Source organism: Magnolia sinica, chromosome 3 (assembly GCF_029962835.1).
Source record: "Magnolia sinica isolate HGM2019 chromosome 3, MsV1, whole genome shotgun sequence".
Taxonomy (NCBI): domain Eukaryota; kingdom Viridiplantae; phylum Streptophyta; class Magnoliopsida; order Magnoliales; family Magnoliaceae; genus Magnolia; species Magnolia sinica.
This window is the reverse complement of record NC_080575.1, coordinates 43,618,946-43,644,563: the sequence shown is the minus strand read 5'-3', so window position 1 is coordinate 43,644,563 and position 25,618 is coordinate 43,618,946. Positions and strand designations below refer to the sequence as shown.

At 42.6% G+C, this 25,618-nt stretch overlaps 1 protein-coding gene across 3 annotated transcripts in view; it reads left to right on the top strand.

Annotated features, from left to right (window-relative positions):
- Positions 1-25,618, top strand: part of LOC131239858 (nuclear pore complex protein GP210) — a 157,053-nt gene that overhangs the window by 14,928 nt on the left and 116,507 nt on the right. For all 3 annotated transcript variants that reach the window (XR_009168445.1, XM_058237748.1, XM_058237749.1), the window contains exons 6-8: positions 23,061-23,240; positions 23,425-23,563; positions 23,638-23,786. Coding sequence is in view for 2 of the 3 variants with exons in the window: in XM_058237748.1 (XP_058093731.1) it covers positions 23,061-23,240; positions 23,425-23,563; positions 23,638-23,786 (468 nt within the window). In the remaining variant the exon portion in view is untranslated. The remainder of the gene's footprint in view (positions 1-23,060; positions 23,241-23,424; positions 23,564-23,637; positions 23,787-25,618) is intronic.

Genomic DNA, 25,618 nt, shown 5'->3' with positions numbered 1-25,618 from the left:
TCTCTTTCAATTTTGTACTATAGTTGGTCATAATAGATGTAGGTATGTCCATCTGCAAAAAAACTACCAATTTTTTTTTTTTTTTTTTTTTTAAATTTATAGAGGCAACAAACTGAAAATGCATTAAAAAGAGGGGAACAAAAACAAAAGAGAAAAGGAAAAGAGAAACAAGAGAAGGAGAACTGCTAAGGTAGCAGAAGGCTCCTAACCACCTAAAAAGCTAAGATCAACCCTATTCAAATCCTTTACATTAACAGCCCATTCTAAAACCATCGTTTTAGCCCTAGCCCCCAACCCCTTCGCAGAAGACGATCTATCATTGAAACATGTTTCGTTTCTTTCTTCCCAGACAGCCCACCAAATGGCAAGAATGGCCATGCGCCAGATTGGCGATTTGATTTTACCAAGCTTGGGCCCGTTCCACGCAATCAACATCTTTGCGGCCGACTCCGGAGCACACCAGGAAACTGAAAGTAGCTGGCAGAAATCCATCAAAATCGACGAGATGAAGGAGCAGTGTACCAGCAAATGGTTCACCGATTCCACCTGACGCATACAACAATGGCAAATGTTAACAATTTGCATGCCTCTCTTGGCTAGATTATCAATAGTAAGAATTCTATTACAAGCCGCAAGCCACTCGAAGCATCTGATCGTAGGAGGAGCTTTATATTTCCAAATGAAAGGAGTCGCATCACAGTGAGGCTGGTCTGCAGGGTAAATAGCAGCATAGAGGGACCTTACTGAGCTGCGGATTTTTCCAGAAGCCACTCAATACTGTCAGGCTGAGAGGGGATGATCTTTGAATTGGAGATGCAATCGTGAAGAGCCGTGTATTCATCAGCCTCACTGTCATTGAGATTTCTGATGCATTTTATGTCCCAAAGAAAGTGAACGGAAGTGAAATAACCACATCTATTAATAAGAATCTCTCTGTCAGGAGAGAGCCGATAGATTTGCGGGAATAAGAATTTGAGAGGCTTTTCCCCAGCCTATAGATCTTCCCAGAATCGAGTCGCTGAACCATTGCCCAACACGTACCTACCGTTAGCCATAACAGGGTTTTTGGCTTTAAGAATTCCTTTCTAGATGTGAGAGGCCTTGTAATATGACGTATCTTTAGGCCACCAGTTCCCTTGAGATGCACCATACTTTCCTCTAACTGTCGAAGACCAAAGGGCATCTTTTTCCGACGCAAATCGCCAAGCCCATTTCCCCAGCAGCACAGAATTCATTAACTTCAGGATCTTAACATTCGCACCTCCCTCACTGAAAACTTTGCACACTTGATTCCATTCAAGGAGATGAATCTTCCTTTGATTTTCCTTGCCAAACCACAGGAACTCTCTTCGAATTTTCTCCATACTCTTAAGAACCGACCCCGAGCATCTAAACAACGACATGAAATAGAGGGGAAGACTAGAGAGAGCTGCTTTGATCAGAGTCAACCGACCACCCAAAGACAGATATCGGCATTTCTAGGATGCCAGATACTTCTGAAATTTATTGGTGACCCTATCCCACATGCTCTTCGGCGGGGATCCCACTGATAGGGGCAGACCAACAAAATATGTTGGGAAGGACTCGATGCGGCAACCGAGCATGGAAGCAAACTTCTGGAGAGACTTCTGCGGGACATTAACTCCGAGTAGCTTCGATTTACTCAGATTGATCCTCAGACCCGAAATCGCTTCGAAACAGGGTAGAGCAATGAGGAGGTGCTCGATGTTCTCATCCGAAGCTTCAGAGAATATAAGAGTGTCATTTGCGAACTGTATATGAGTTAGGGGGGCTGACAGTCCCGGCATCTCAATACCATGAAGCAGGCCTTGCTCCTGACTTCTCTTCAGCATTTGGGACAACGCCTCTCCCACAATAAGAAATAGGAAAGGGGAGAGAGGGTCCCCCTGCCTAAATCCTCTCGAGCTTCCGAAGACACCTCTAGGCGAACCATTTAGGATAATGGAGAAGTGGGCCGATCCAATGCAAGCAGCGATCCATCTTCTCCACTTGGCTCCAAAGCCCATCCGAGATAGCATATACAATAGAAAATCCCAATCCACATGGTCATAGGCCTTGACAACATCCAACTTATAGAAGACACCTTTATACCTGGACTTATGACAGGTGTGCAGAACTTCATTGGCAATAAGCGCACCATCCATGATCTGTCTGCCTCTTATGAAGGCATTCTAATTGCTGGAAATGAGGCTCCCAATGACTTTCGACAACTGAACAGATAAGACTTTCGCCAGAATTTTGTAAGGGCTCCCTATCAGGCTAATCGGCCTGAATTCGGCAAATGAGGAAGCACCTGCCACCTTAGGGATAAGAGAAATAAAGGTGGCGCCAAGCTCTTTCTACTATCTTCCTCGTGTAGAATTCCTGGACAAATTGAAGGACGTCCTGACGCACTAATTCCCAGAAGGTTTGGTAAAAACCGATCGGGAATCCATCTGGAGCTGGAGACTTATCCCCTCCCAAAGAATCCACGGCAGCCTTAACCTCTTCTTCTGTGAATTGGGATTCCAGAAAATCAACATCAGCTGCCTGCAGCCTATTAAAGGAAATAAAGTCTAATGTCGGTCTGGTCGAGTTATCGGACGACAGAAACTCTTTAAAGTGAGAAATGGCGTGGTCTTCTATCTCCTTTCTATCCTTGATTCTATTGCCTTTATCGATAATACTGAGAATTGCCTTAGCTCGAGAATGCATATTGGCCATTTGATGAAAGAACTTAGTGTTTTTATCCCCTTCCATTTGGCTCTGGATTTAATCCTCCAGGACACTTCATCTTCCAGAGCTTTATTAGAGAGGTCTTGAAGATGCGGCTGACTAAGACCTCTTTCGACATCGGAGCTTCTTCGGACTCGAAATCAATTCTCTGGAGCTCGAATAGGAGAGCTTCGATCTCTACCTCACGCTTCTGAGCTTCCTCCCTGCGCCATTCCTTCAGCTTCTCCTTGAGAAGCTTGAGTTTGCAGAGCAACTTATGGCCAGCAAAGCCCTTCACTTGAGAAGACAACCATCAGTCTATGATCTTTTGTCGGAGACCCTCTAAATGGAGCCAAGATGAATTGAACCTGAAAGGTTTTAGACCCCAATTGTCGTCTTCCACGCTTAGAAGAATCGGGCAGTGATTAGAAGTGGTGCGTGGCATGGCGATTTGCTTGACAGTCAGGAAAGTCTCAAGCCATTCAGGAGAGACGAGGAATCTATCCAGGTGGGATTGAATAGGAGACGCCAGACCGTTAGTCCAGGTGAATCTCGCTCCTAGAAGCGGCAGATCAATAAGCTGCTCTTGCTGAATCCAGTCGGAGAAGTGAGCCATGGTAGCGGAGGGCCTTCTGCATCTGGAGTGATCCTACGGAAAGCATGTAACATTGAAATCACCAACCACGCACGACAGTCCAGAGAAGGACCGTCTAACCTGTGAAAGCTCATCCTAGAAATCTGCCCTGAGGGACTGACTGGTAGGCCCATGAATAACAGATAGAAGACATTGAATAGAGGAAGACTTATCTTGAAGAGTAACTGACAAGGAGAAGGTGCCTGTAGAAGAAGAGACAAGGTCCCATTTAGAAGATTTCCAGGCGACGAGAATTCCACCCGAGCTCCCCACCACATCTACAGTTAACCACTTCGCATCATTAGCCTTCCACAATGTTGCCAAGAGGATATCTTTGAAATGAGAGACCTTAGTCTCCTGAAGACGCAGGATGTCAGGATTTTTTCTACTGATGGTCACCTTAATGAGACTCCTTTTATGCTTGGAGCCTACCCCCCAACGTTCTAAGAGATCATCTTCATGGGATCACTATGCTTCCCCGCTTACCCTATCTCCTAGAATTAGAAACGGAAGTTGAGATAAACCTTGGGCTGGCTTCAAGCCGTTGTAACTCGCGGGAACTTGAAATCTTGACTAAGTGTTTAGCTGGAGTTGATCTCTTCTCAATGGGTCTACCTCTATTTTCAATGCATTGAAATAAGGCGATGTAATCTTCCAGCCTATCCTCGAAGGACAAACTGAGGGACCTTCCCACCTTTCCAATAGCCTCTCGTATCCACCGTTTCTTCTGAATCTTGGCCAACAGATTAGATCTGTCCATTTCCGATGTCGATGGTTCAATTTGAGGATCAACTATCATTTGCCGCGGTTCCTCCGTAAGACACTCAGTAGACATATTATCTGGAAAAAGAGTGATCGGTCCCATGTCTAGCGCGTCAGCAAACGGGAGGGAGGAAGCAGAAGGAGCAATGGGCGAAGACGTCTGAGAATGAATCTTAGACATACTGTAGTCGGACGGATATCGAGAATCGGAAGGATCATCAGAGGCGGAAAATAAACTTAGGTTGTAATGAGGCAAGGGTGTGTGGCAGGTAGAGGAAGTAATGGCTAACGGGAGAAGCAATGGAGATTGGACAGCTGATAGGGAGGTGACCAGGGTCGGGTCTGGATCCGAAGTGGACCCACAAGATAATCGAACTGAGAGAGGAGGGATAACTTGGGCGTCTGCCACCTGTCCTTGGTCAGGACGTTGAGTTGCCCTCTGCACCCTCCACGTGTCCTTCACAGAGAACCTTGCGTTGTGAGAAAGTAGTCCCAGCAATCACCCCGATATCCACGCGTCCCTCGCGTTCTCCTTCTACGCACGCCACGCGTCCCATATTTCGTATCGAGGAGGGAAGTTTCATAATTGCCCTTGACGCCGGCTGCAGTCTTTTCTGGGTAAAGGACTGATGAATCTGACCGGCATGGAGACTCTCTGAATTATCTGCTGGAAATTCGGCTAAGGGCTGTCGTTGGACGTCCGTGTCTCACCAATCACGCCATGCGTCACCGTTTCGGATCCTGTCGTCAGAGCGCACGCCAGACGAGGAGTAGTAATTGAGGAAGGTGGCACACAAATATAAGAAGGAAAATCTATGGTAAAGTATTTACATAGGAAAACATTTACACATGTAAGCAGTAAGCTGTTTACCATGTTTGTGATTTTGGTCCAATTTACATATGTTAGTCCATTTCCTTTGTTTGTTTGTGCGAGAAACAAGTGTAAAAATATGTAAATATAGCCCAATCGTGATTTGTGATTATGACTGGACCTGTGAAAATTGGTTGCATGGTGGACCAGTTGTTCGACCACATGAACACATGTGGGACATTGCATGTTTCCAAATCATGATAGATGGGCTCTACCACATCAACACACATGTCACACCATTTCTAGTAGATGATTGTAACCATTGGATTAGTGAGTTGGGAAATGGAAGGTCCATATTGAATATGCTAGAGAGGTCTAAGCATTGATGTGAACCATCCACCATGAAGAGCCACCTTTGATTGCCATCCCTCTCGAATCACTTTGATTGGTGATTATAGCCATTGGATAATTGTTTGGAAAATGGACAATCCACATTTGAGTATATTATAGAGGTCTAAGCATCGATGTGGATCATCCATCATGTGGGGCCTACCTTTAATTGCCGTCCCTCTCAAATCACTTTGATTGAATAATCCTTTCCATCGTATTAGTGGTATGGAAAATGGACTGTCCACACTGAGTATAATAAAGAGGTCGAAGCATCAATGTTGACCAGCCATCATGTGGAGGCCCACCTTTGATTGCCCATCCCTCTTAAATCACTTTGATCGGACGATCCTAACTATCTGATTAATGGTTGGGAAATAGACGGTAAACCTTAAGTATACAAGAGAGGTCTAAGCATTAATCTGGACCATCCATCATATGGAGTTCACCTTTGAATGTCTACCTCTCTCAAATCACTTTGATTGAATGACCCTAATCATCAGATTATTGGTCTTGGAAGTGGACAGTCCATATAATGTATACTAGAGCGGTGTAATCATTGATGTAGACTGTCCATCACTTGGGGTCCACCTGCACTTGCCCCATCCCTCCCAAATCATTTGGTTGGATGAGCCTAACTATCGGATTAGGGGCTTAGGAAATGGATGGTCCATATTGAGTACACTAGAGAGGTGCACCCATTGATGTTGACCGTCCATCATGTGTGGCCAACTTTGATCGCCCATCCCTTTGAAATCACCTTGATATGATGATATAACCATCCAATTTGTGGTTTACGAAATAGATGGTCCATATTGTGGTGGTAAAACCAAAGAGGTCAATTTACATATGTAACTTCTCATAGGGGGAGGTGTGAAATTTTTTTGGCCATTTACGTATGTTAATGGACATGTGTGAAAATGTTTACATATGTAAATTGGCGGAAACAAATGTGTGTAAATCCCATTTACATACGTAAATGGGGTGCAAACAATCGTCCCCTAGTGTTTTGCTGCATTCATAACATGTTGATATTTTCAAATTAGTATAATAGTTGTGAGTGGAACACGTAAGCAATGTAGCACCTTTTTTTTTTTTTTTGAATGATTATGATTTTATTGAAAAAGAGGCTGAAGCCTAAAGAGTTACAAATCAAACCATAAAACAAGAAAAGAGACACTATCAGGCATATAGTTCTTGAGCGAGGCAAAAACACAATCCCAATGTCCTTTGTTCGAGGTGGTGAGAGGTCGAGAAGGGTATTGACCCAATAAGTGTGGGAGAATCCCATGTATTGGATCTGTACTACAGCCTAAATTGGGGACTGAGCCAAAATTTGGCTCTTCTTCTATGCTAGAGGCCATGTAGATAGTGTGTAGAATTTTGTAGAGAGTTCTAGAGTATGGTAGAAGCATGTAGAGTAGTGCAGATATCTCTGGAATATTCTAGAGTTCTTTAATCTATTTCATATAGAAAGTATTGTAGAATAGTCTACAGGTTTTTACAGCATTCCTGGCCATGGTTTCTAGGCTTACGTAAGGAGATGGGTGACCTCATTAACACACCTTAAAGTTGTATGCTCTTGTTTCTATGCAGTGCCAGCTTTCTTCTTCAAGTTTCTTGTGTGCTCTCTTCTTTCAAGTCTCTCTCTCAAGTTAGCATGTAGAATTTCTTCTTCAAGTTATTTGTGTGCTCTCATCTCTTTCAAGTTTCTCTTCTCTATGCAAGTTTTTTCTCTCTGAAGTTTCTCTATGTAGAATTATGTAGACGATTCTAGAGAATGGTAGACGCATGTTGAGTAGTGTAGAGATCTTTGGAATATTCTAGATGTCGAGTAGTGTAGAGATCTCTAGAATATTCTAGAGTTCTCTAGTTGATTTTGCATAGAATAGTCTACAGGTTTTTAGAGTGTTCCTAGACATTGGATAATCACCACATGGCCTCATCCTAACTATCCATGGTTTCTAGGCTTATGTAAGGAGGCGGACATCATCATTACCATATCTTAAAGTTGTATGCTCTTGTTTCTAGTGCAATGTTAGCTTTCTTCCAAGGTTCTCGTGTGTTCTCTTCTCTATTCAAGTCTCTCTCTTGAGCTAGGGTAGCTAACTCTTGGGTGATTGGCTACCTTTTCCACAAAGGGGTTGTGATCCAAGGGGCCCACATACTACCCTTGGGAAGCACTCAGGCCATGACGCTGTGGAAGCAATTCAGATTTAGTTAATACAGTTCTCAGTAGGGTGGTTGGTTAACATGCTAGTCATTTCTTCTCCATCCCGTCTTCTTAAGGTATATAATCATTGGTCCATGACTACTCCCCTCGCTCTTTCCCACCTTCACTTTCTTCCTCCATCATCCCCTGATCGCTTGCCTTCATGCTTGTCTTCTCTTTCTCCTGTTCATCCTATTCCTCCTTTGCTTGCTCGTTCTAGGCCCATTGCACTCTTCTTCCCTCTCTTCAAGCTGAGTCTGCATCTTCTCCATAAACTGCTGCCTCTAGATGTGCTCATTGGCATCAAGTATGCTGGACGAGATATCTGCTCTTTGTGCCAGCTGAGTCTTGGACTTATGTCCCCAAACATCCCATTATGAGTGTTGCAGGTAATTGTTGGGTGTGTCGAATTAACTATCGTATTGATGGTCTGGTTGAATTTTACAAATCTTTTCTTGTGACCATGGACTAATCAACGACATGGTCTTGATTCCAATGGAACCTTAGTCTTGTAGTAAAACCTGCAACCGTTCGTATCGTTCTCATTGTTGCTATCTCTCTAGGTTGGTCCACTTGACAACTTGATGTCAAATATGCCTTTCTTCTTGGCCTCATATGGAACAACCTCAAGGCTTTGTGATTGGTCTCTCTGTGATCATGTTGTCATCTGCATAAGGCCATCTATGGAGAAGCTTCTTGTGCTTGGTTTGAGTGGTTTACCAATAATTTACTTCTGCTTGGCTACAATTGCAGTCTTGCAAACTCTCATCTATGTTTGTATGCTTGGATTCCTCTGGTCTTGTCACTGTTCTTCTGCATATCACCACTGGTTCTTCCGAGGTCCCTTGTCTTTCCCTTGTTTCAGTACTTGTGAGCCGTTTTCCATGAAGGACTTGGTTCTCTTCACTATTTTCTATATATTGAGGTGACCACTGTTTCCTCTGGGTTAGTTTTGCCCTGGATCAAATATGCTCTAGATGTTCTCTCCTGTGTTGGCATGGCTGATTGCAAATCTCTCACTGCTCTTGCTGTTTCTTCTAAGCCTTCACTTTAGGCACTGAATCTCCTCCTTATTCATTTGAATATCACAGTATAGTTGGGGTGTTACTAATTCTCATTCGACCAGACTTTACTTACATTATGAATTTAACGTGTCAGTTCATGCATCAGCCTACTACATCCCATTTTTATCTTGTAAAGCATATTCATCAGTTTGTAGAAGGTATTCTTTTTGGTGGCCTTCACATTGGTTGTATTTCCACTCTCTCCTTAGCTGCATACTATGATGTTAGCTGGGCTGCATCACCTGACGACTGGAAGTGTACTTTTGGCAATTGCGTATTTCTTGGCTGCTCACTTGTCTCTTGGTGTGCCAAGAAACTACCCACTGTTTCTCCCTTAAGTGCCGAAGCTGAGTATTGTGCTATGGCATCTACAACTACTGGAATGACTTGGCTACAGTTTCAACTTCAGGATCTTCATATTTCAGTGCCTGGCCCTTCTATTCTTTGCTTGTGATAATGACAGTGCTACACGTGGCATCAAATGCAATCTTTCATGCACACACAACACATTGAGAATGATTACCATTTTGTTTGTGAGAAAGTTCTTTCAGGGAGAACCACACCATGTTTGTTCCTTCTTCTCAGAGGTGGCTGATATTTGTACTAAGCCACTTCCTCGACATTGTCATCATTGGATATGTATCAAACTGATGTTCAGCCTTTGACCACACACAATTTGAGGGTTCGAGAGTTAATGGTGTATGTTGAGAAATGATGCAAGGACACGTGATGACCTAACCCTAGATATATGAATAATTAGGTTAAAGAATATTCAAATAAATACACCAATTAACTAACTGTTTTCAATCAAAGAGATTAGGAAAATCTCAACACAAAGATGAGGTTATTCCGTCAGGATCATGTCCCTCAGCCAAGGTATTTTGTATCGGTAATGGTGGCCGTAACGGTTACCACTATTACCGATACGGGTATCGGCCATAACGGCCAATACGGGGGCATAATGACTGTTACGACCCCCATAACGGTTGAAAGTTTTCTTTTGCCCGAAAAATTCTAAAAAATTATCTAGAAAATCAAGAATAATGTAAATATTTCAAATATTTTTTGAACATGCTTATGGTAGTGTAACGGTCCACTCTTTGGTGAGAGTGTTGTATCGGGCTTTCTAGTGAATTGTTTAATATGATTATGTCTCTAATGTTTACACATCACAATCAAGCATTAGAACTAGAAATAAGAAAAAGGCATAAATATTGCTTTTTTAATTTTTAATTTTTTTTTAATTTTTAAAGGCCCTCGCAGATTCTATTTACTCAAATCACTTCAATCCACAGTTTAATCTTAAAACCTATAGTAAGAGTGGTCGTAATCTGTTGTAAAATGATATAGGAGAGTTTTTGGAATGAGAAAAGTGAAAAAGAGGAGAAAAATGAATTTAAATAGAAAAAAAAAGTGATCGTTGTTCGACCGTTATGGGAGTAACGGTCGTTATGCCCTGTAACGGCCTTTATGGCCACCGTAATGGCTGATACGGTTTCAAAAAACTGTCCCTTTTCACCCCCGCATCGAATAACGGTCATGGCCATTACCTATACGTATCGGCCTTTACGGGCGTATCGTAACAGATATGGAACACTTTGCCCTCAGCAAAAGATCACGTAAACAGTAAAAAGGGAGGACATAGGGATATGAGGGTATTCCAGATCTGTCATAAGTCAGTCCACGGTCAAGTTTGGATCTGATTCTACTGACTAACTATCCATCTTTTCCGTTCAAACTAGAAATGGGGTATCCAAAGAGGAATGAAAAGGGTGAAGAACAAAGGGTTTGAGATGAAGAAAGTACGGGTCCTTTTGTCGTCAAAAGAAAAGAGGGAAGATGATTCTTATATTTTCCTGCACCTCGAAGATTTAGGAAGAAGGAAACCTGAAATCGAGGTGGAATCCTCAACACCCAAGGGCCAATCCTAAAACCATAATCTCTTGAATAAAGAGGAAGAAAAGAGATGAATTTCTATTTATTCAATAATAATGAAAATAAGGTTTCTCACAACGTATATATAAGCTATAGAAAAAGTAAAAGTGCACTAAAGCTCCTAAAAACAAGAAAAATAACGAAAAAAGACGAAAAGTAAAGAAAGTTCAATAAAGCCCCTGAAATAAGGAAAAGAACAAAAAACGCCTAAAACTAAAACACCCGTGTGGTAGGGTGTGAAATCCGACCCGTGGATCTATGGTCAGGGTGCAATCATGCTGCTCCTGCACTCGTAGCGCGTCAGAAAATGGGTCCTATGGACCCAACGTCCATCCACATCGACTCCTCCGCTCCGGTACTCTGTCAGCGATGCCTTCTCCTCTGGTACACTTTAAATGGTGCACCACTGATGTTCGCATCAATTCTCCTCGGGTAGGAAGAATTCGTCACTGTTGAAAGTGAACTCTTGTATCTCTCAAGTAAATCGGGGTCGATGCGCTGCAGCTCTGCCTCTGTGATCCAAGAGTAATCTGTAATGGGCCTGTTCCTCCTTTTGACTAGAAATTTCTGGAAACCCCCGGAGCAAGTGGAAACCGCCTCGGAGTCCAAAATTTCTTCTATCTCGTCTCTTCTCGGTGCAAGTGGAAGAGAAAGTAAGATGGGTACAAGAAGATTAGGCTGTGGCCAAGGTTTATATATAGGGAGGGTCTGGGAGAAACAGGGGAACCAATGGATAGAGGTAATGACTCGTGAAAGGGAACTAGATCTTCCACATTAAATGTGGAACTGATGCTCATGGTAGCAGGGATATCAACAACATAAGCATTAGACCCCAACCTTTTTACAATTTTATGTGGGCTTATGCTACGGGCATGAAGCTTCTTCACGAATCCAGGTGGAAACCGATCAGACCTAATACGAACCACAACGTCATCTCCAGGTTGAAATTTCCTAAATCTCCTATGAGTGTCAGCAGAAAGTTTATAATGTTTATTACTTGAATTAATCTTCCTCCTGATGTCATTATGCAATGCATGTATATACTGGGCCAATGACTCTCCTAACTCTGAAGGACGCTGTGGGGTAGCCATGAGGATCAAATCTATGGGGGCTCGGGGTCTTAAGACCTGAAACAATTTCAAACGGGCTCATTCCTGTGGACCTATTCACTGAAGAATTATACGCGAACTCTGCTGTGGGAAGAACAGTATCCTATGTCCTATGGTGGTCTCCAACCAGACATCTTAACAAATTCCCTAGGCTACGGTTCACTACCTCTGTTTGACCATCTGACTAGAGATGATATGCTGAAGAAAACTGGAGCCTTGTACCCAAAAGATGCCAGAGAGTCTTCAAAAAATAACTAGTGAACCTAGTATATCTGTCAGACACGATGAATCTAGGTACTCCATGGAGTCGCACAACCTCCTGAAAGAATAACTTAGCAACACGGGAGGCATCTGAGGTCTTATAACAGGGTAGGAAATGGGCCATCTTAGAAAATCGATCAACAACCACGAGTATGGAGTCGTGCTTACGAATTGTCTTAGGAAGCCCAAGCACGAAGTCCATACTGGCATTTTGCCATGGGGCATGTGGAATTGGCAAAGGAGTATATAAACCTGTATTTTGCTTCCTCTGCTTCGCCAGTTAACATGTCCGACACTGCCTTACAAGCTTAGCCACATCTCGTTGGAGATTGGCCAATAGAAACGATCAGACACAAGGGCAACTGTTTTATTTGGACCAAAGTGACCTGCCATCCCTTTAGCATGCAGCTCTCCCAAACTAGAAAATCGCGGAGGTATGTTCGTGGGATACATAGCTTGTTCCCTTTAAAAAGATATCCATCTGTAAGGACGAACTCTGCACTCCTCGAGGGCGGTCACTAGATAATGACGCATAAATGATCTCAAAATCAGGACAGTTTGAGTACTCACCCTTGAGTTGCTCAAAGCTTGTAACTTCAATACTCATGGACCGGAGCGTCATGATACGACGGCTATGCGCGTCAGCAACCTTATTCTCCTTTTCGGCTTGGTGCTTATGCACAAATGTGTACTCTTGAAGAAATTGTGCCCACTTGGCATGCCTAGGGCTCAACTTCTTTTGAGAGCTCAAATATTTCAAGGCCTCATGATTAGAGAACAAGACGAATTCTTGCAGTAATAAATAATGCTGCCAATGGCGCAATGATTGCACAACCGCATAGAACTCCTTGTCATAAGTGGAGTAGCGTTGTTTAGCCTCGTTCAACTTCTCATTGAAAAAGGCCATAGGATGTCCCTCTTGGCTTAACACCGCATATGGCAATTCCTGACGCGTCACATGCTACCTCAAAGGCTTTGGTAAAGTCAGGTAGACGCATGACTGACGCTTCTGTCATCTTTTTTTAATTTATGAGAAAGCCCGTGCCGTGACTTTAGTCCATTGAAACTCTCTTTTTCGTATACAATCTGTGATGGGAGCCATAATCGAGCTAAATCCACGGATGAACCACCGATAGAACGTAGTTAGGCCATGAAAGCTTCGCATGTCGTGTATGGTAGGCGGTTTAGGTCAATTGACAATGGCCTCGACTTTCTCAGGGTTTGTAGACATACCCTCTGACGATACAACAAACCCCAGGAAGATAACATGGGAGGTCAAGAAGGAACACTTCTTGAGGTTCGCATAGAGCTTTTTTGCACGCAAGGTGTTGCAGACCTGCCTCAAGCGCTCGATGTGCTGGCTAGGGGACGTACTATTGATGATGATATCATCAAAGTACATAACTAAAAACTTGCCCATAAAGGGTTGCAACACCTGGGTCATCACCCTCATAAATGTACTTGGGGCATTGGTTAACCCGAAGGGCATAACTATCCACTCGTACAGTCCGTCCTTCGGCTTGAAGGCAGTTTTCCATTCATCTCTCGGGCGAACACGAATTTGGTGATAACCACTCTTGAGGTCAATTGTCGAAAAGATAGTAGAGGTGGCCATCATGTCAAGCATGTCATCAAACCTTGGGATGGGAAACCGATACTTAACAGTGATCTTGTTTATGACTCTACTATCAACACATGCGCCACGTGCCGTCTTTCTTTGGCGTAAGAAGCGCGGGCACGGCGCACGGGCTCGGACTCTCACAAATGAATCCCTTTTTAAGCAATTCATCTACATGCCTCTTTAACTCGGCATGCTCGGTGGGGTTCATTCTGTAGTGAGGGAGGTTTGGTAGGGTCGCCCTTGGGACGAGATCCATCGCATGCTGAATGTCTCGCATCGGTGGAAGCTCGTCTGGAAGGTCCTCAGGGAAGACATCCCGAAACTCCTCTAGGACCGGACGAGCCTCCTGGGGTATCCTCATAGCAACCTCAAGTGTACTCTTCCTAGCCAGTAGGCCATACACTAGTCCCCGCCCTAGTCTCTCTCTCAAACTCCTTAGCATCTATGATGTGGAGAGACTTCGACTGAGGCGCCCTTTGACTCTTAGGACCGCTTGGGGACGCAACATCTTTCGCTCCTGTTGACGATTTGGGAGGGAGCGGGCTCAAGACAAGCTTCTTTCCTTCATGTTTAAATACACAATTATTCGTACACCCGAATATTGTGACATCTTTGTCATGGAGCCATGGCCTTCCCAAGATGATATGGACAATGTCCATCGTGACCACATCACACCACAACTTGTCCTTGTATGGTCCAAACTCAATCGGAACAAGGCATCGCTGGGTCACAGGAAGGAATGCCGCATCCACCCAAGAAACTTTGTATGGGTTGGGGTGAGGGATTGGCTTCAACCCTAGGCGACTCAAAAGTAATTGGGGAAACTACATTCTCACAACTCCTGCTGTCTATGATCACTTTACAGCTCTTTTCTCCGCACTTGGCGTAAGTGTGGAAAATGGTGGTTCTGCGCCAATCTTCGCTTTCTTTCATCTGGGTCAAGGCGCACCTCACCACTGCAAGTGTCAGATTTGCTCAATGACCCTCAATTGAGTGGTCCTTTTCTTATACAGAAATCATTTTTCCTAATTACAATGTCCCTTAATTACAGTATCCCCTAATTATAGCATAATATCTCCTAATTATAGCAGCATCTATATCCCCTAATTACAACATAATATCTCCTAATTACAGCATCTATATACCCTAATTACAGCAGCATCTATATCCACTAATTACAGCATAATATCACCTAACTACAACATCTATATTCCCTAATTACAGCAGCATCTATATCCCCTAATTACAGCATAATATCACCTAATTATAGCATGTATATCCCCTAATTTAGGAAAGATATTTACAGATCTGTTTTCTAAATAACTGTACAATTTATTTATGGTAAGTATGTTGTCTATCCTACTAACATCCCCCCTCAAATTGATGCTGGTCGATCAAGAAGTATCAATTTGCCAACAAGAAACTGATGACGCAGTCGTGTCATAGTTTTGGTGAAGACGTCCGCTATCTGAAGGTCGCTTGAGACGTGGAATAGAGATAACCGGAGTATCAACAGCTTCCCGAATAGAATGGCAGTCCACCTCGATATGTTTGGTACGCTTGTGATAGACGGGATTGGTAGCGATTTGAATAGCACTCGTATTATCAGCATGAAGAGGAGTGGGAGTAGACTGAGGAAAACCTATTTCAGCAAGTAAGCCACGGAGCGATATAATCTCCGAGCAGGCTGCCGACATGGCACGGTACTCGGACTCGGTCGAAGATTTGGAAACACGATCCTGTTTCTTACTCTTCCAAGAGATAAGTGAATCACCAAGAAACATACACCACCCGGTGACAGACCGGCGAGTATCAGGACATCCTGCCTAGTCAGCATCACTAAAAGCCACAAGGCGAAGAGGAGTACTAGTAGAGAAGAACAATCCACGGTGAGAGGAACCCCGGAGATACTGAATAATTCGGCGGACCGCGGCAAGATGAAGGTGGCAAGGGGACTGCATAAATTGACTGACTTGCTGGACAGCAAAGGAGATGTCAGGCCGTGTAATAGTGAGATAATTGAGACTACCAACTAACTGTCGAAACACCATGGGATCAGGAAGGAGATCCCCCTCATGTCGATACTTGACATTCACTTCCAAAGGAGTATCTACGGAAGAGGAGTCCTGCAAACCAGACAAGGAAATCAAGTCCTCCATGTATTTATGCTGATGTAGAAAAACCCCAGAGGAATCGGACTGAACTTCCATACCGAGGAAATACCGGAGAGGACCAAGATCCTTCATATGAAATGAATCATGAAGATGTCGCTCGAGTTGATTAATGAGGGCAGAATCAGTCCTAGTGATGACAATGTCGTCGACATAAACCAGAAGAAGAATGATACTAACAGAAGTCGTACGAAGAAACAACGAAGAATCATACTGGCTTTGGATGAAAGAAAATCGAAGTAAGGTAGCCTGGAACTTATCAAACCAGGCTCGGGGAGCCTGTTTTAAACCATGCAGAGAGCGCTTCAGCTTACACACATTCGACGTCGACGACGAGCAAAGGCCAGGAGGAGGTGTCATGTAAACATCTTCCTATAAATCACCGTGAAGAAATACGTTCTTCACATCCATCTGGCAAAGGGACCATCCCTGAGAGGCTGCAATGGCAATAATTGTATGCACAGTTGTCATTTTAGCGACAGGAGCAAAGGTCTCCTCATAGTCAACCCCATACTCCTGGCGGTTACCAAGGGCAACCAAACGAGCCTTATAACGGTGCACAGACTCATCAGGCTGAAGTTTCACAGAAAAAACCCACTTACACCCAATTAGCTTGACATGAGAAGGACAAGGGACCATGTCCCAAGTTTGATTTTCTTGAAGAGCTTGGAGTTCTTTCTGCATAGCCTTTCTCCAACACTTATGTTTATCAGCTTGTGAGTAGGAATTAGGAATCGACACAGTTGATAAGGTAGCCGTGAATGAGGTATAAGGGAAACCATACTTGTCTGGTTGATGAGAAGTACGGCCAGATCGTTGAGGAGGGTGCAAAACGGGATCAGGTGGCAGATCAGACTCAGGAAGGGGTGGAGTTGGTCGACGACGTTCATACACAAAACCAGGTTTGAAGCGTTCAGGAGGGCACATCAAATCATTAAAGTGAGGAAGAACAGAAACTGCAGGAGATGATGTAATAGAACTAGGAAAGAAATATTGATGCTCAAAGAAAACGACATTACGAGATATATGAAATTTATTGGAAGAAGTATCATAGCACACAAATCCTTTTTGAGATAAGTTATATCCCATAAAGACACATTTCATAGATTTCGCAGAGAGTTTGTGACGTTGATGCGGAGGTAGATGAATAAAACAGACATAGCCAAAAGTGTGCAAGTCAAGAAAGCTAGGGTGCTGTTTATGCAGACGATAGAATGGAGAGTCGAAATTTAGCACTTTATAAGGCAACCTATTAATCAAGTATACTGCTGTAGCTAAAGCTTCAACCCAAAATTTAGGAGGAATAGAAGATGCAAGTAACAAGGTCCTAGCAACATCTAACAAATGTTGATTTTTGTGCTCAGCCACGCCATTCTGTTGAGGCGTATAAGGACACGAGCGGTGAGAAATAATTCCTTTGTGACGAAGAAACTCAAGAAATTCATGAGACATTCTCCACCAAAATCAGATCGTAAAGTCTTAATGCTAGTGGTAAATTGATTCTCAACATATGCTAGAAACGATTTGAAAACAACAAAGACTTCAGACTTATAGCGCAGAAAATATACCCAAGTATGCCGACTATGGTCATCTATGAATGTCACAAAATATTTATAATGAGCATGAGAAATGACAGGAGTAATGCCTCATACATCACTATGAACAAGGTTAAAGCAATTCTTTGCCTTGCTCCCGGAAGAAGGGAAGGGAAGAATCTTACTTTTTTCGATTTTACACGTAAAACAATCAAAAGACAAAGCATGAGGCAAAGAAGAATTTTTTTTTTTTCAACGAACCAGAATTCAGTAAATGAGATAAAACAACATTGTTTGGATGGCCTAAACGTTTGTACCATACTTCACAATTATTGGAGACAGTGGTACAAGCCAAAGAAATGATACTAGGAATGGAAAAGTATAATGGAAACAATCTCCCAACTTTAGGCCCCTTCGCTATTGTCCTCCCCGACATCGGATTCTGCACATGACAACCATCACGAGAAAACTGAACATTGTAATTATCATCCACTAATTGTCCAACCGAGATAAGACTCGTAGAAAGCCCAGGTGATACAAAAATATTAGTAAGTGATGGTGCGATATCACCAACCCCAGTAATCGGTAAACGATGACCATTAGCAACTTGAATATTAGAAGAACCAGTGTACTTATGAACATTGCTAAGCATATCAGGAGAACTGGTCATGTGATTGGATGCAGCGGAGTCAACAAGCCAAGATTGAGAGGGTATAGTACGTATAGTACCCTTACCTTGCAGCCCTAAAGCGGAAAATGCCGATACAATCATTTGCTGCACCATTTCTGGTGTAAGGGCAGGTGTAGCAGCAGTGGAAGATGACACCGGAGCGAGATTTTGAGTGCTGGTTACCCCATCCGAAGTGTGGCCAGTAGCAGTAGCATGATAAGCATTCACGGGTCGGTTTTGAGGACGTGTTGGGCATTCTTTGATGATGTGCCCCCTCTGTTTACAGTAGTTGCAGAACTTTTTAGCACAATGGGCAGCAATATGCCCATAATCTTTGCAACTGTAGCACTGAATTGTATGCATGTCTCGAACCCTCCCTTTGCCTTGAGTAGTGTATGTAACAACATTCTCTTTTGGAAGCGAAAATTGAGTAAGAAGACGTTGTTCCTCTCAAAGAAGTGCTCCAAAACACACGTTAAGAGATGGTGAAGGATCCCAGTGCATCAGGTTGGAGCGAATAGACTCGAATTCTGGCCTTAGTTTCATTAAAAACTGGTCTCTTTTGCTAACTTCATGGACTGCTTGAACAACAGAGAGGGACTCGGTCGACATGTCGGCATACACAATGTCGGAAAACTCAGCCCAAAGATTCTGAAAACCACAGAAATATTCCTGAACAGAGAGTGTACCTTGGGAATAGGCAGCAAGATTAGTTTCCAACTGAAATCGCTGGGCGGAATGATTGTGATGATAGACCTTTTTCAAGTACTCCTACATCGATTTAGCTATCTTATGCGGCCTTAAATTAAGTATAAGCAGTGGATCAATAGACCCAAGAATCCAAGTCATCACGCGAGCATCTTTCACCTTCCATTGAACCAACGTCGTAGGATCGGTAGGTGCTGGATCACTCCCATCAACATGACCCCACAACTCCTTTCCCCTAACAAAAAGTTGAAACCGAAACTCCTAGGCAGCATAATTCTTCCCTGTAAACCGAGTTTGAAAGACTTCTGAGTTGGAGTTGTTAGCCATAACTAGAATCTCTCGAAATGCACAAAAAAAATTGCAAACCAAAACCTGCAACCAGGAAACCAGAAAACCAAAGCCTAGAACAACGAAAATTGGACCAAAGACAAGGTTGTAGAGAGTGGCTCTGATAGCATGTCAGATTTGCTCAATGACCCTCAATCGAGTGATCCTTTTCTTATATAGAAATCATTTTCCCTAATTATAATATATCCCTTAATTACAGTATCCCCTAATTATAGCATAATATCTCCCAATTACAGCAGCATCTGTATCCCCTAATTACAACATAATATCTCCTAATTACAGCATCTATCCCCTAATTACAGCAACATCTATATCCCCTAATTACAACATAATATCACCTAATTACAGCATCTATATCCCCTAATTACAGCAGCATCTATATCCCCTAATTCAGGAAAGATATTTACAGATCTGTTTCCTAAATAACTGTACAATTTATTTATGGTAAGTATGTTGTCTATCCTACTAATAACAAGTGGTATAGTCTCCACAGTATCATCCTCGACATCACTAGCCGGGTAAAGGGAGGGGATAATGATCTCCTCATTGCCCTGGTCACCATCAACTTTATCTACCACTTCTTCTTCTATGGGGTGTTCGGAAACAAAGGCAATGCGCCCATGCCACCACAACGGTAGCACTGCCCTGGCATTGTGGGCCTAGTACTTGGTTCAACTATATTATTACTTCGATTTCTGTTGATTGGCTGGGTACTAGGTTGAACTCTGGGTTGAATTCCGATCTGGGGTCCCGCTCCCTACGGAGCTACCGTTGTGGTGGTCGAAAATCAATCCCCCTCACATTGGACTGGCGCACACAGTGCTCCAGTTCTTGCACCACCTAGTAAGCATGTTCCAGACTGGTGACCATGTGAATCGTGAGCTCCCGCCGAAGCTCAGGCCTGAGGCCCATACGGAAATGGGAGAGAAGCACAACAGGGTCCTCATCCAAATCGCACCTCATCATATATTCATCGAACTTGACGATGTATTCCGTCACCGTCATGGATCCTTGGCGCAAAATGTGCCATTGATCCAACAACCTCTACCTGTAAGAAAGGGGAACGTACTTCTCTCGCAACAATTCTTTCATCTATCCAAAAGAGAACTGACCCCTCTCCAGATCGCTCACGGCGACGCTCCACATTCCCCCAATATAGTTTTGCTTGGCCCACTAATTTCATCTTGGCGAACCCGACTCGTCGTGGGTCTGACAAACTGTGCCATTAAAAGAAGTGGTCCATGTCTGCTAACCAGGCAAAAAAAACTTTGAGGTCCAATCTTCCATCAAAACTGGGAGCGTCAACCTTGATGCCCTTCATGACCCTAGAAATAGGGTCCTCGTGCTCATGATATCTCTGGGGGTGCTGACGATGCACCCCATCATGGCCCTCCCATTGGGCGGGGAGAGCAAGATCACGATTGTGTGTGGGTGGTAATGGATACACCCCATTGTGTCTGTTGCCAGGCCCATGGGCCTGGTCTGTGCCCAAACCATCCCTAGGCGGATCAAGGCCCACAACTTGGGACTGATCGACAACCCCAGTGTCGGGGGTCGCCTGGGCTCCACCTATAGTGGCGGTTGGAATACCAGCCTCTAGACGCACAACTCTCTCCTCTAGACGCGTGAACCTACCATCTTGATGTGCAAACTGTTACGCGATATTATCCCTTAAAGGTTCGAAATTGTTGATCCATTCTCTTAGTTAGGCCCTCCATAGCCTTGGTAAATTGATCAGAGTCCATGGTATAATGGAGACCGAACCCACGACCAGTGTGCGTGGGCATATACTAGGAATGACGAATGAATGGTCCTAGATATATGTTCAAGAAAGGGCTAAAACAATGATACCAATGCAATACAACTACCCTATATGGCCTAGATCTATATGGGGATTCAACAAAACCCGGGAAAAAGGTCTGACTAAACTCAACAAAATATGCCCCCTACGCAGAGCGATCATGCCGGTCGAGCTGCGCGGTCAGCTCGCCGGGGGTGGAGGGGGCAGCGCGCCCCTTCTTGGGGTTCGGGGCGGAGCGCCCGAAACCTAAACGATTTTTAAAATTTGGTTTAAGGTTTCTGTAGAAGTTTTTTACTACAAAGACGGATTGACAATAAACTGACCTACGCTAAAACTGTTCTCTGATACCAAATTTGATGCAGGGACATGTGATGACCTAACCCTAGATGCATGTATAATTAGGTTAAAGAATATTCAAATAAATACACCAATTAACTAACCCTTTCCAATCAAAGGGATTAGGTAAATCTCATCACAAAGATGAGGTTATTCCGTCAGGATCACGCCCCTTAACATAAGGTCACATAAACAGTAAAAGGGGAGGACTTAGGGATATGAGGATATCCCAGATCTAGTATAAGTCAGTCCACGGTTAAGTTTAGATCTGATTCTACTAACTAACCATTCCTCTTTTCTGTTCAAACTAGAAAGGGGGTATTCAGAGAGGAACGAAAGGGGCGAAGAACGAAGGGTTCGAGATGAAGAAAGTATGGGTCCTTTGTCGTAAAAAAAAGAAGGAAGATGATTCTTACCTTTTCCTGCACCTCGAAGATATAGAAAGAAGGAAACCTGAAATCGAGGTGGAATCCTCAACACCAAAGGGCCAATCTTGAAACCCTAATCTCTTAAATAAAGAGGAAGAAAAGAGACGAATTTCTATTCATTCAATAATAATGAAAATGAGGTTTCTCACAACGTATATATATGCTATGGAAAAAGTAAAAGTGCACTAAAGCCCCTGAAAACAAGAAAAATAACAAAAAAAGACGAAAAGTAAAGAAAGTCCAATAAAGCCCCTGAAATAAGGAAAAGAACAAAAAAATGCCTAAAATTAAAACACCTGTGTGGTAGGGTGTGAAATCTGACCCATGGATCTATGGTCAGAGTGCGTTCATGCCGCTCCTGCACTCGTAGCGCGTCAGAAAATGGGTCCGATGGACCCAACGTCCATCCACATCAACTCCTCCGCTTCGGTACTCTGTCGGCGACACCTTCTCCTCTGGTGCACTCTAAATGGTGCACCACTGATGTCGGTATCAATTCTCCCCGGGTAGGAAGAATTCGCCACTGGCGAAAGTGAACTCCTATATCTCTTGAGCAAATCGGGGTCGATGCGTTGCAGCTCTGCCTCTATAATATGAGGGCGTTCATGTGTTCTATGTAGATCTTGTAGCTAAGATTGAGAAGATGTCCAGGATCTCTAGGGTCTTGTACAAAAGCTTGAGACGATCTCTAGAAACTTCCAAGGTACATTTAAGAAGCCTATAAATACCATACCCTTGTTTGTACTCAATTCCATTCATTCAATACAGAAACAGTTCATATGCTTTGTGGTCCTTTTCACGGTCAAAGTTTTGGGTCCACCTTTGGACCTCTTGCACGCGTGCGAATGGATGAACTGGATTTTATGATCTGTTTTGGACAGAAAATTCCAAAAAAGTGGAATCAAGGTCAATTGTGATTTTGGTAGATCCCATGCCCTCTGCGTCAGATTCTTGGTATCATTTACTAGTGTTTTCTGGGCAAAAAATTACATTGACAAATGGAAATTTTCCAACATCTTGATTTCGCAGGGAAAGTGCTAGCAAACAGTGCCGCTGTATCTGGTGTGTAAGGGCTTGGGCACAACTTCATTCAATTTCTTATCCAAACAGCGTTATTGACTCAGACAATTGATTAATAAGCAGTGTAATACAAATTTTAACCTGTCTTGACTTTTGAGTTGCGTGTAGACCTATATCAATGTCTTTAACAATGTTCTCAGTTATTTCTTTCTTTATGATTTTCACTAAAAGAGCTTCTTTTACTTCAATGCTTATTTTTGTAAAGAACATACCCTTCCCTTGCCACAATTTACTATAACTTATATTACTCTCTCTCTCTCCCTCTCTCTCAGATATGTTTTTAGACCTTCTGGTGATCAGTAATCAATCTATGGATTATGTTCAGGTTTCATTTTGGGGCAGATTCATTTTACTCTAATTTGGGAGATGCTTGATCAACTGTTTATTATTTTATTCTGCATCTGAATTTTGAAATTGTTTATCAGCAATTGCTTTTCCTTTTAACCTAAAATTTAGCTTCACTACTTGGCAGAATGCTGATGTTAACTTGCAGTACAATGATTCTGTGCATTGGAGTACATTCCTGGTGCCAGATGACATATCTGCTAAGCATGGTTGGCGGGTTTCTAGATTAATCAAGGCAACTTCTCAGGGTCTAGGAAGTTTAGCTGCTTCTCTTACCTATCATTGTGGGGACATGCAAAAAGCAGAGGTGGGATTTTTTTTTTTTTGGCTGGTATATCATATTTTTTCTCAGAAATTTTGGCTGGTACATCATGTTTGGCGTGCAGAAATAATGTGCTCGTTATGTCTAGCAAGCTTCTGGGGTTCTCTTGTGATTTCAGTACAATTTAAGCTACTGCACACTGCTTATTACAGCTGGTATTCTTTTCTAGGTTCTCAAGGTTCTTCAAGAAATTATGGTTTGCAATCGAGTCAAAATTAGCATGGGTGAAACAAACAACCAATCTCAAACCATTCACCTTCCTTGGGCCCCTGGTGTTTCTCAAGAAATTGAGCTAACAGCTACAGGAGGTAGATAATCTTGAGTTCAATGTTTCAAAGTAATTGATTCTATTGATGGACTTGGATTCTACTAATTATTGCAGGTTGTGCAAAAACGTCGAAAGATTATAAATGGTTTTCTTCTGACACGGCCACCGTGTCAGTATCTGCTGCTGGGTTTGTCAGGGCAAATGGGCCTGGGCGAGCTATTATTAAAGTTGCAACACTTTTTGATTCTCTGAATTACGATGAGGTATTGACATTTTAGTAACATTATGCTTATTCATTGTGGTTGCCCTGCCCCACCTAGAAAATGTTTGATTAGTTAGATCTATAGATTGATTTGATGGATGTTTATGCTCCTCAGCATTCTCTTCCTTTGTCCTCCCTTGATACTGTAATTTGGATGCTGGGTGGCTCTGAAGTTTATTAGATTGGAAAAATGAATACTGGAACAGTTTGCCCGTGCTTGTACAAATGGTATTTCGTTGCCTGTTCCCTAGGATGGATGGTCTTTTTGTCAGTTTCTTTTTATTGCAATCCCTTCCCATTTTCCATTTTCTTTGTGCAAATTCTTATTTCTTAAAAAAGAAAAAGGAAAAAGAAGAGAAGAAAAAGAACTGAAAATTCATTCTTTCAGTTTTATTTTTAGAGCGTTCTTGCTCACTCTTATATGTTCTTTAAGCCAACTAGTCATTCTCGTTCCATGTTTTCTCCTGGTGACTTAACCAAACAATAAAGGTAACTTCCATATTAATTGATATTGCTTCATTATTGTGTTTTTTCAATTTGACGTCTATGATTTGCAAGGAAAAGGGTCATACGGCATAGTCAACTCCCTTGCTGCAGAGCCTAAAATGCCCCATGTTCATTTGATATGAAATATCATTGATTCTTATATAGATGGTGGGGTATTGTTACAACTGTCTCATCACCCAGTTATCTAAGTGCAGTTGCGAGTATAGAGCATGCTAAGGATGAGTTATCCTCTTAAACCTAAATGCTTAGTAGGTATGGTAAGGATAAATTTTAGTTTTTAACTTTATTAGGCAACCGTGATATGCAAAATAGCTGGGGAAAAAGGCTATGATAATAATGACGATGGTATCAAGTTCGCTAAGGATCTGGATAAGATCTCCTTGAACCCCAAATTCTCAGGAGGAATGGAAATGATACATTTTATCTCATAATTTTCTTCATCAAAATATAGATACCCAAATAGCTGGGATAAGATAATGATTATGATGGGGAAGATGATGATAATGATGTTATGAACTTTTGATATCAATGCCAATGAGGTCTATACCATTGTTTTGCCCTTGAGTTAGCTTTTGAATAATTTTTGATCACTCAAATCTGATATCTGAGCACTGGATTTTGACCAAGTATTGGAAGTGTGTGGAAGCAGCTTGGACAGTGTTTGTGAATCACATATTTATCCAAGTTTTATACGCGTCGGAATTTTAGTCACATTCCAAAACTTTAGGTATCACATTGAGTTAGCTTTTGAACAAGATCAAATGCGCTTAATTCCATCGTTTAAGCACTGAGATGCAATTGAAAAACCAGAAGGTGCAGAAACTGACAAGCAAATGGATTTTATGTTGGAAACAAACTGGAAAGTGGCATCCCATTTTCAAATGTTTATAATTGAAATTTGAGTCCTTTACCCCAATTTGGCTAAGTTGACCTAGAAGAACATAAGATTAAGGGTTTGAGGAGATGGCATCCTCATCTTTAAAAGCACTTCATCCCTTTGTGTCCCATCTTTTTACAAAACTATCCCAAATAACCCCTAAATATGTGAATTTAACATCCTACCCTTTAAAACCCCTTGGATTTCAGAATTGACAAAAGCTCCTTAACTTTTACTAAAACATATAGAAACCTTCTAGAAGACCTTAGTATACGTTTATTAGCTTCCCTTACACCATACATTCATAATCCAACCTCTGGCTCTATGATCCAATCATGCCTTGTGTCTTCCACTTGAAACCCATTATCTCAAAGAAGGGAGCCTCAAAGCATCTCCAAATTACCTTGTTGCAATCCATCTCTCCATGCTAGGGCAACACTTGGATACCA